Here is a 12,219-nt window from a genome sequence, read left to right as displayed (position 1 = left end):
AGCAAATCCTTACATATAAAAGTAATAAAGATCTGCTGGGAGCTGTAAATCACTGTCTATGTCAGTGCTTCCCAACCAGGGTGCCTCCAGCTGTTGCAAAACTACAACTCCCAGCATGCCTAGACTGCCTTTTCAACAGCAGTGGCACACTGGTTGGGAAACACTGGCTAAATCTATCAGAGGAAGTAATCAGTCCCGGGTCAGCTGACTTTCTTTGAACTACAGGATGACATCATCACAATCAGATGCCTTCTGGCATCTGACCCCTTCTATCCCCTTCCCACCCAGCTCTACCTGTATGCTGCTGCTATCTCTATGAGATCAGAATAAATACACTGCTCAAAAAAAATAAAGGGAACACTTAAACAACACAATGTAACTCCAAGTCAATGACACTTCTGTGAAATCACACTGTCCACTCAGGAAGCAACACTGATTGACAATTTCACATGCTGTTGTGCAAATGGAACAGACAACAGGTGGAAATTATAGGCAATTAGCAAGACACCCCCCCCCCCCCAATAAAGGAGAGGTTCTGAAGGTGGTGACCACAGACCACTTCTCAGTTCCTATGCTTCCTGGCTGATGTTTTGGTCACTTTTGAATGCTGGCGGTGCTTTCACTCTAGTGGTAGCATGAGACAGAATCTACAACCCACACAAGTGGCTCAGGTAGTTCAGCTCATCCAGGATGGCACATCAATGTGAGCTGTGGAAGAGGGTTTGCTGTGTCTGTCAGCGTAGTGTCCAGAGCATGGAGGCGCTACCAGGAGACAGGCCAGTACATCAGGAGCCGTGAAGGAGGCTGTAGGAGGGCAACAACCCAGCAGCAGGACCGCTACCTCTGCCTTTGTGTAAGGAGGAGCAGGAGGAGCACTGCCAGAGCCCTGCAAAATGACCTCCAGCAGGCCACAAATGTGAACGTGTCCACTCAAATGGTCAGAAACAGACTCCATGAGGGTGGTATGAGGGCCCGACATCCGCAGTGTGGACATAGAAATCAACACAGCTGAAAATTCATGCTTGGCTTATCAGTTAAAACAGGTAAACACAAGGCATACACAAAAACATCTACATTATTCTCTAGAAATAACTGCACTATATATACTGTTGCACTATATAAGCAAAACAAAAATTCATCCAGTACTTCTATAAAGAAGATATATCATGCCAAAAAACGTATCCCCAATCCAAAGGAAAGGGGATAAGTTGTAGATTGTGGGGGTCCGACCACTGGGACCCCTGTGATCTCCTGAATGGGACCCAGGCTCCCCTCGGTCAAATTATAGACATTCATCAGCAGAACATATGCAATGCTGAAGGGGGTTTCCACTGTTTTAGTGGAAAAAACGAACATGATGCTGGGGCAGGAGTAAATTAGAAAATAAAACATACATACCTAGTCCTAGTCCCCCATATCCCCCATTCTCCTTCATTCTGTCCCCCGATCTTCTTTGTTCTTCTTTCAAGACAAGCAGTCAATGCAGGACCTGCCCCCTCAGCCACTAACACGCAGAGACAGGACACCTCTGCAACCAGTGATTGTCTGAGCTGGAAGGTCCTGCTCCAAGTGCTTGGCTCAGAAGCAGAAAGAAGACAAAAGATCAGGGCACAGAACAGAGTAGAATAGGAGCTGCGGGGGACAGGGGCTAGGTATGTATTTTTATTCCCCACCCCAGCACCATAATACTTTTCCTAAAATGGTGAATAACCCCTTTAATATATTTTTGCTATAAAATTGTAGAGACAGCCTGTCAAAATGCTTAGAGTTTGGCATTTCTGCCTCTCCTTTATTGTCAAATGGTACTTCTAGCATATGTCACGTGTCAACTTGTAAAATGCTTAAAGGGGTACTCTGCTGGAAAACATTTTTTTTACAGATTTGTAAATTCTATTAAAAAAATCTTAATCCTTCCAGTACTTATCAGCTGCTATTTGCTCCACAGGAAGTTCTTTTCTTTTTGAATTTCCTTTCTGATATTATTTTTTAATAGAAGTAATTTGCAAATCTGTTAACATTTCTGTCATCAGTTGATTTAAAAATTTTTTTTTCCAGTGGAGTACCCCTTAAAATATCACCTGTAGTGAACAATCTTACAGTGTCCAATATCCCCCAAAGTCACTTTCAGAATACCAAAGTTATTGCTTTAGACCAGCCCGGCTAAATAAAGGTGAAGCAAACAGAAAGAAGATTTTCTTTACTGGAGAAACAGGCAAAATCCACTTGTCCCTTGGCATAAGTGATGCCCCAGATGAAGCTGTTTACTATAGAGAAACTCCAATCAGGCTTGAACATATAAACAAGAATTGTGTTTAAATAAAGGATGCAAAAGATACAGCGGCTAATGATGGAGCAGATTAGTCTCTGACCAGTGGACTTTGCCTGTTTCTCTTGGACTCAAGAAGAAAATGCTACTATGCTATGTAAAATATTCTATACTGACAGGTCGTAACATACTTTAATAAGAACAATATCTGCAGCTTCGATGGCAACATCAGTTCCGGTCCCAATAGCAATCCCAATATCAGCTCTGGCTAATGCGGGGGAGTCGTTCACACCATCGCCCACCATGGCTACTCTCTTTCCTTCACTCTGCAAAGCCTGGACCTTTGCCACCTTGTGAGAAGGTAGAACTTCTGCAAATACCTTCTTGATCCCAACCTGCAACAACCAAAGGTTTACAAACTATTGTTATCAAAATGACACAAACAGGAATAGAGAAAACTCAGACAATTTCATAACCCTGTGTATGAGAAGAACAGTAAGTCTACATTCTAAAAATTAGAGTTGAACGAACTTACAGTAAATTGGCTGGTAGTGAACCTCGCGGCTCGGCTGTTGATTACTTTAGTCTTCATAAATTAGTTCAGCTTTCCAAGGGCTCTGGTTGCCTGGAAAAGGTGGATACAGACCTAGGAGACCTAAGACTGTCATCCCGGACTTTTCCAGGCAACCAGAGCCCTTGGAAAGCTGAACTAATTTATGAAGACTAAAGTAATCAACAGCCGAGCCGCGAGGTTCACTACGAGCCAATTTACTGTAAGTTCACTAAACTCTACTAAAAATTCACATTTACTGTATAAATACAATACTTTTGGAAAGTTTACACACCCTTTCTGTTGTTAAAGGGGTACTCCACTGCCCCAACATTTTGTTCCGAATGCTGGTTGCAGGCTGCGGGGGTTGTGACGTCCCACCACGCCCCCTCAATGCAAGTTTATGGGAGGGGGCGTGGCGGATGCCACGCCCCCTACCATAAACTTGCATTGATGGGGCGTGGCGTGACGTTACGACCCCCGCATCCTGCGTTCGGAACAAAATGTTCTGAATGCTGGGGCAGTGGAGAACCCTTTTAAATGTTAAAGGGGTACTCCGGTGGAAAACTTTTTATTTATTTATTTATTTTAAATCAACTGGTGCCAGAAAATTTTACAGATTTGTAAATTACTTCTATTAAAAAAATCTCAATCCTTCCAGTACTTATTAGCTGCTGAATACTACAGAGAAAATTATTTTCTTTTTGGAACACAGAGCTCTCTGCTGACATCACGAGCACAGTGCTCTCTGCTGACATCTCTGTCCATTTTAAGATCTGGAGAAAATCCCCATAGCAAACATATGCTGCTCTGGACAGTTCCTAAAATGGACAGAGATGTCAGCAGAGAGCACTGTGTTCCAAAAAGAAAATAATTTCCTCTGTAGTATTTAGCAGCTAATAAGTACTGGAAAAATTAAGATTTTTTAATAGAAGTAATTTACAAATCTTTTCAACTTTCTGGCACCAGTTGATTTAAAGAAAAAAAGTTTTCCACCGGAGTACCCCTTTATGGCTAAAATAAAACCAGTTTTCATCCATCATTCTACCCTCCATTTCTGCAAATTGATTAAAAAGGAAAACCAAAAATTTAACATGGACATAGTTATTCAGACCCTTTGCTATGACACATGATATTTAGCTCTGGCCCCTCCCATTTTTATTGATCATCTCTGAGATCTTTCTCCACCTTGACTGGAGTCACCTGTGGTAAATTCAGATGATTGGACAGGATTTGGAAAGACACAGCCCTGTCTATATTTAGAGACATCATTGTGTGGAGGTACATATCTGATGAAGGGTAAACATTCTGCTGAGATAAAGGTCCCCAAGAGTACAGTGTCCTCCATAACACTTAAAGTGGTACTCCGGCGCTTAGACATCTTATCTCCTATCCAAAGGATAGGGGATAAGATGCCTGATCGCGGGGGACCCCCATGATCTTGCATGCCGCACCCCGTTAAAATCAGTCCCCGGAGCGTGTTCGCTCCGGGTCTGATTACTGTCGATCACAGGGACGGAGCATTGTGACGTCACGCCGCCCCCCCCCCCCCCCCCCATAACTTTCTGGAACCAGTAAATTAGAAAAAATTCAAATTCCACCAGAGTACCCCTTTAAATGGAAGAAGGTTTTTTAAATAACTAGGACTCTTCCTAGATCTGGCGGTCCCACCAGACTAAGTAACAGGTCGATTAAAACCAAATGGTCACTCTGGCGGAGCTCAAAAGATCCTATGTGCAGATCGGAGAAACTTCCAGAAAATCAACCATCACTGCAGCTTCCACATTCTGGGCTTTATGGGTATTCCAGTAAAAAACTTTTTATTTTTTTTTTCATATCAACTGGATCCAGAAAGTTAAACAGATTTGTAAATTATTTCTATTTAAAAATTTGAATCCTTCCAGTACTTATCAGCTGCTGAAGTTGAGTTGTTCTTTTCTGTCTGACAACAGTGCACTCTGCTGACACCTCTGTCTCAGGAACTGTCCAGAGTAGGAGCAAATCCTCATGGCAAACCTCTAATGCTCTGGACAGTTCCCGAGACAGACAGAGATGTCAGCAGAGAGCACTGTTGTAAACAGAAAAGAACAATTCAACTTCAGCAGCTGATAAGTACTGGAAGGATTAAGATTTTTAAATAGAAGTAATTTACAAATCTGTTTAACTTTCTGGAGCCAGTTGATATGTAAAAAAAAATGTTTTTTACTGGAATATCCCACCCCGCTATAGGACGTATTCATACGTCCCAGCACCCGACACGTTCGCGCGAAGGGACGTATGCATACGTCATAGCGATCTCCAGCACTGCCGCGGGCAGCGCAGGAGATCGGCGGTGGGACCCGACTATCAATCACAGCCGGAGTCCCGCCGGAGCTGCTATCGCGCCGGTCCCGGCAGCATTAACCCCATAGATGCTGTGATAAATCCTGATCACGGCATCTATGGTGTTGACAGGGGGAGCGTTTTCCCCCTGTTCACCAACGGCAGCACTGCGATATGATCGCGGGTCGCCGTTGGTTGCTATGGCAGCAGGAGGTCAAATCATGACCTCCTGTCTGCCTGCTACGGAAGCCTGTGAGATCCAGCCAGCTGGATCGCACAGGCTGTAGTGTCTGCAGCTCATCAGGTTATACTGTGCTGCAGTACAAATGTATTGCAACATAGTATAACCTGTAAAAAATGAAACAAAAAGTTCTTCAATAAAAGTATAAAATGTAAAAAAGATCAAAAACACAAATCATATATAATTGGTATTGCCACGTCTGTAATGACGTGTACTATAAAACTATAATGTAAATTATCCTGCACAGTGAACGCCGTAAAAAAAAACATTAAAAAAGCACAAAATTTGCCAATTTTTGAACAAATAGCGGAATAAAAAAGATCAAAAGGTAGCACATATCGCAAAAATGATAGCAATAAAAAGTACAGCTCATCCCGCAAAAAATAAGCCCTTACTCAATGGCGTCGGACGAAAAATAAAAAAGTTACGGCTGTTGGAAAATGAATGGCAGAAAAAAAATTTTGCTCAGAAAAAGAACATAGAAAGCTATATAAAATGGGTATCGCCATAATCGTACCGACCCACAGAATAAATATAACATCCCTTTTACCACAGTGTACACCATAAAAATAAAATAAAAAAACGCCACAAATTTTCCAGTTTTTCACAATATTTTGGAGTTTTTCACAAAAAATGCTGCATGTATCAACAAAAATGCACCACTTATATAAAGTAAATATGTCACGAAAAAACAATCTCAGAATTGCCCTGCTCAGATAAAGCGTTCTAAAGGTATTACCATTTAAAGAGATACATGTCAAATTTAAAAAGAAAAAACCTGGTCATTGAGGAAAAAAATGGGTCCGTCCTTAACCCCTTCATGACCCAGGGTTTTTCCCTTTTTGCACTTTCGTTTTTTCCTCCTTACCTTTAAAAAACCATAACTCTTTCAATTTTGCACCTAAAAATCCATATGATGGCTTATTTTTTGCGCCACCAATTCTACTTTGTAATGACATCAGTCATTTAACCCAAAAATCCACAGAGAAACGGAAAAAAAATTCATTGGGCGACAAAATTGAAGAAAAAACACAATTTTGTAACTTTTGGGGGCTTCCGTTTCTACGCAGTACATTTTTCGGTAAAAATGACACTTTCTCTTTATTCTGTAGGTCCATACGGTTAAAATGATACCCTACTTATATAGGTTTGATTTTATTGTACTTCTGGAAAAAATCATAACTACGTGCAGGAAAATTTATACGTTTAAAATTGCCATCTTCTAACCCCTATAAAACTTTTTTTATTTTTCTGCGTATGGGACGGTATGAGGGCTCATTTTTTGCGTTGTGTTCTGAAGTTTTTAGCGGTACCATTTTTGTAATGATCGGACTTTTTGATCGCTTTTTAATCCTTTTTTCATGATATAAAAAGTGACCAAAAAGATGCTTTTTTTGACTTAGGAATTTTTTTGCGCGTACGCCATTAACCGTACGGTTTAATTAATGATATATTTTTATAATTCAGACATTTCCGCACGCGAAGATACCACATATGTTTATATTTTTATTTACACAGTTTTTTTTTTAAATAGGAAAAGGGGGGTGATTCAAACTTTTATTAGGGAAGGGGTTAAATGATCTTTATTCACTTTTTTTTTACAACTTTTTTTTTGCAATGTTATAGCTCCCATAGGGAGCTATAACACTGCACAAACTGATCTTTTACATTGATCACTGGTTTCTCATAGGAAACCATTGATCAATGATTCTGCCGCTTGACTGCTCTTGCCTGGATCTCAGGCACTGAGCAGTCATTCGTCGATCGGACAGCATGGAGGCAGGTAGGGATCCTCCGGCTGTCATGTAAGCTGTTCGGGATGCCGCGATTTTGGGATGCCGCGTACCTAGGTGCCAGGCCCGACCCGCTATGACGAGGGGCCACGCCGTGGCCCCACGTTATAGAATGGGAGCCGACCCATGACATACATGTATGTCATGGGTCGGGAAGGGGTTAAAGGGTTAAAGAAATGTGAAAGCCAGCCTGGAGTTTGCAAAAAAAATAAATAAATAAAAGATTCTGTGAGAGACACGTTTGTCTAGTCTAATAAAACTAAATTCTAAGGGTCATGTCTGGAGAAAACCAAACGCTGCTCACCACATACTCAATACCATCCCTACAGAGACTCTTAACGAAACCTCATCCAAAATGACAAAGATTCACTTTCCAGCAAGTCAATGACCCTAAGCACAAGATAACACAGGAGCGACTTAGGGACAACTGTAAGGACTGGAAGTGTCCTTGAGTGACCCAGCCAGAGCCCTGACTTGAACCCAAGCGAATATCTCTGGAGAGAACTGAAAATGGCTTCCACCGATGGTCCTCATCCAACCTGACAGAGCTTGAGAGGATCTGCAGAGGAGAATGAATCCCTGAATCTAGGTTACTATACCTTGTGGTATCATCCCCAAAAAGTCCTGATTCTCTCATCGCTGCCAAAGGTGCTCCAAGTATTGAGTAAAGGGTCTAAATACTTATGTTAATGCAATATTTTAGTTTTTCCTTTTCAATAATTTAGCAAAGATTCCTAACATTCACTTTGTCATTATGGGGTATTGAGTGCAGAAGGATGTAAAAAAAAAAGGGTCTGAAAACTTTTGGAATGCACTGTATGCATATACCGTATGCTTGAAGTTTATTTCCTAAACTGAATGAGGTAAATGATATATGGGATTGGGATGCTGTTAGCTGAGGGTCATTATTTCCCATCATCCATTGACAATTGCTGTGCATGTTGGGAGGCAAAATACCTGAGTGGCGATTGCTTTAGCCGTCCTCCTGTTGTCTCCTGTGATCAGTACTACATCTACTCCCATAGATTTCAATGTGTGTACAGCAAGAGCTGCCTCCTGCTTCACTGTATCTGCAATAGCGATCATTCCACACAGTGCACCTTAGGAGGAAAATATTGTCAATCACTGTATCATAACAGGACAGAATCCTTCAGCACAATGTACTACAGTATATATATATATATATATATATATATATATATATATATAGTCACTAAGGTACTATATATGACTATTACTAACAGAAATGATAGTCACTAATAGTCCAGCACAAGGTACTATATATGATATTCACTAACAATCCAGTAAAGGTACCACTATATATATATATATATATATATATATATATATATATATATATATATATATAGTCACTAATAGTCCAGCACAAGGTACTATATATGATTATTAGTAACAGAAATGATAGTCACTAATAGTCCAGCACAAGGTACTATATATATATATATATATATATATATATATATGTCACTAACATTCCACAAGGTACTATATGTACTATATATGATATTCACTAACGGTTCAGTACAAGGTACTCTCTCTATATATATATATATATATATATATAGTCACTAATAGTCCAGCACAAAGTACTATATATATGATAGTCACTAATAGTCCAGCACAAGGTATTATATATATATGTCACTAACAGTCCACAAGGTACTATACATGATAGTCACTAACAGTCCACAAGGTACTATACATGATAGTCACTAACAGTCCACAAGGTACTATATATGATAGTCACTAACAGTCCACAAGGTACTATATATGATAGTCACTAATAGTCCACAAGGTACTATACATGATAGTCACTAACAGTCCACAAGGTACTATACATGATAGTCACTAACAGTCCACAAGGTACTATATATGATAGTCACTAATAGTCCACAAGGTACTATACATGATAGTCACTAACAGTCCACAAGGTACTATATATGATAGTCACTAATAGTCCAGCACAAGGTCTGTTTTTTTTATTTTTATTTTTTAGATTTTCAAGTTCATAAGGAACCAATAGTCTCAGAAACTAAAGTTTATTCCTATTCATAATAACTATTTTGTGAGTCCAGAACTTAAAGTGTACCTGTCGTCAACAAAAACTTTTTATATAATGTAGATAATACCAATATATGAATATTAGTAATATGCATTCATTCAAAAATGTGTATATTTTTAGGTGAAATAATTCTGTCCGTGCAGACATTGCCTGTGTGTCTCTATGATGAGTCCAAATACAGGAAGTGAGGACAGGACAAGCAGGGCTCTGTGCAGGATCCTGAATTGTCAGTCATGCTCTTGTTTGAGCCAGGAGCATGTTATAGAGCCTGAGTGCACACTGTCTTACTTCTCCTCAGTGCACAGAGCCCTGCCTGTCCACCCTCACTTCCTGTATTTGGACTCCTCATAGAGACACACAGACAATAGCTACAAGGACAAAAATATACACATTTTTTAACCAATGTATATTACAAATATACATATAATGGTATTATCTACATTATATAAAAAGTTTTTGTTAACAACAGGTACACTTTAAGAAATGTCACTGTGCTGGCCCCTTTATGCCATGGTAGGCCAGCATGGTTTGTAGAACAAAATTATCAGAATTTTGCCATGGACATAAGGTAAATAATGTAATGAAACAGAGCAATGATATATTGTCTAAAGATAATGATAGAGTAACAGATAAAAATAGATTTCCCCATACAGGAACATTATAGAGCCACATGATGAATTGGCAATACGTTACCATCTATAGCTACTAGCACTGCAGTCTGTCCTTTCATTTCATGACCGGTCATGGCCTCATCTATATCACTGGAAATGTGCAGCCCATTGCGTCTCATCCATTCTCTGTTCCCAATTAATACAGAATGAGGTTGTGGAGCGGAGGCACCTACAGAAACATGATAAATATGAATGCAACTTTTTGTTCTTTGTCATTGTCCATTTTTCCACAAGACTTTAGTTGGACTGATCATACTAATCAAATTCATGTTTAAACTTGATATTAGACCTTATCAAATTAAAGAATCTAGTATAAGCCCTAGCAGAGAATAGCCAGGGGCTGCTGCACCCTCTGAACACATCTTGTGTCAAGATAGGAACAGGGAGAAGAGATCAGCGGGACTCAGTCAGAACAGCAGCGGCAAGGAATCGGGTGGGTGAAAACATGAAAAAAAGAATGTGGGAAATGTTTTTGCATAATGCATTGTGTTTAAATGCTCAACATTGCACTGCAATCCATTGCCATTGGAGTCCTTATTATGAAGCCCAGTTCTTAGATGTTAAAAAAAAGAGAGAATTTCCACAGGGAATATCTATGACTGGTGTTAAAGGGGTGCTCCGCTGCTCAGGATTTGGAACCAAACGTTCCGAATGCTTAGAGCCGGCGCCGACAGCTCGTGACATCATAGCCCGCCCCCTCATGATGTCACACCCCGCCCCCTCAATGCAAGTCTATGGGAGGGGGCGTGACAGCCGTCACGCCCCCTCCCATAGACTTGCATTGAGGGGGGGTGGCGTGACATCATGAGGGGCGGGGCTATGACATCTCGAGCTGTCGGCTCTAAGCGTTCGGAACATTTTGTTCCAAACGTTGGGCAGTGGAGCACCCCTTTAACCCTATAAGTTGCTAAATACCTATAATCATGTCACATCATCATCCCATATGGTGGCCATAGAGGTGCAGGAGAGCATTCCCAGAAGGGTTTTGGAGAATTATACCTTGTAGTTCAGGAGCAATGATCAGGGGTCTGTCTTGGGAATGTGTAAGGCCACTCTTGTAAACGTTCTGCTCATTCAAGTCTACTTCACTCTGCACCAAGACACTTTCCACATTATTCACTTTACAGCTAATCCCACATCCTGGGACCGCCTGGAAATCAGTACAGTACCCCAATGATTCCGTACCCAGCTCCTATAGAAAGATCAAAGTAAACTTTGAGCACCCTAGACCATTATATTGTTCTCATTTGCATACATTTTCCTCTATAATGAGTGTACAACGCAGTTTTAAAATGAATACTATTTTATAACAATATCAAGGGTACCTATTGCTTTAAAAAAAACTTTTGGCATGTCATAGCGACACATCAGAAGTTCTGATTAACAGGGGTCTGAGTGCTGAGACCCCAACCAATTGCTAAAATTAATAGGCACAGCTAAATGAATAGGCACAAGGGCTGGGTTGAATGCTGTGCTCAGCCGTCACTGTTCAACTCTCCCTAAAGAAGCGACGCAGCACTAAAGTACTGCAAGTCCATTATTCTCAGTTTTGGTCAAAATGGTTCCGTATCCACTTCCAGGACACGTATTTGAATCAAAATACTTATCCTTTACCTCCTTGCAGTACTTTGTCACTGCCATTCCCAAGGGATGCTCACTGCTGGCTTCTGCAGTACCGACTACAGCGAGCATTCTTTTTAGGGGCATCTTGCTTACATCACCCAGCAGTAGGACTCTCATTACTTTAGGGGCGCCGTGCGTCATTGTTCCAGTCTTATCGAACATTACTGTATTTATCTGAAAAAAAAGTAAGTATTCTATCAGCAAGAAATTTTTGGAAGTTAAATGAGACTTTGTATAGTATTTAAAGTGCACCTGTCTGTTTCAAGTGACTTTGCTCTGTGTGTGTACGTGAGGGGAAGCACCATTTCTGGCCATTATATAACTTGTCTGTAGCATTTTTCAGCTCTGCAGCCTCTATCTCTAATTTTCAGTCCTAGCAGAGCCTGTTGGCAAAGCCTAATGTCTTTGGTGTGTGGCATACACTGTACACATACCTCTGTGTGTGGAGGAGATTCTGCAGTATGTCTATGTGCACAGCCTAAAGAGCATCAGCAGCATGGAAGGCATGAAACAGCAGTAGTTAGCAGTCTAGACTGGATATTAAGCCCTTGGTTTTCAATCTCTTGCTGTCTCTTTGCAGCGTGTGTTCCCAGACAATCCCCCTCCCATCTCCCTCCTCCATAGACCTGTATTGCTTGTAATTTGACCCCTGAGTGAAGCACAGGAAGAG

At 40.7% G+C, this 12,219-nt stretch overlaps 1 protein-coding gene across 4 annotated transcripts in view; it reads right to left on the bottom strand.

The window, feature by feature from the left end:
• ATP7B (ATPase copper transporting beta) overlaps window positions 1-12,219 on the bottom strand; it is a 119,044-nt gene that overhangs the window by 10,247 nt on the left and 96,578 nt on the right. For all 4 annotated transcript variants that reach the window (XM_056562030.1, XM_056562027.1, XM_056562029.1 and 1 more), the window contains 5 exons: window positions 11,541-11,723; window positions 10,926-11,118; window positions 9,949-10,095; window positions 8,130-8,272; window positions 2,458-2,661 (listed from right to left, as the gene is read on the bottom strand). In XM_056562030.1, coding sequence (XP_056418005.1) covers window positions 2,458-2,661; window positions 8,130-8,272; window positions 9,949-10,095; window positions 10,926-11,118; window positions 11,541-11,723 — 870 coding nt within the window. The remainder of the gene's footprint in view (window positions 1-2,457; window positions 2,662-8,129; window positions 8,273-9,948; window positions 10,096-10,925; window positions 11,119-11,540; window positions 11,724-12,219) is intronic.

The sequence above is a fragment of the Hyla sarda genome, chromosome 2 (genome assembly GCF_029499605.1).
Source record: "Hyla sarda isolate aHylSar1 chromosome 2, aHylSar1.hap1, whole genome shotgun sequence".
Classification (NCBI taxonomy): domain Eukaryota; kingdom Metazoa; phylum Chordata; class Amphibia; order Anura; family Hylidae; genus Hyla; species Hyla sarda.
This window is presented reverse-complemented; position numbering and strand designations above follow the sequence as displayed.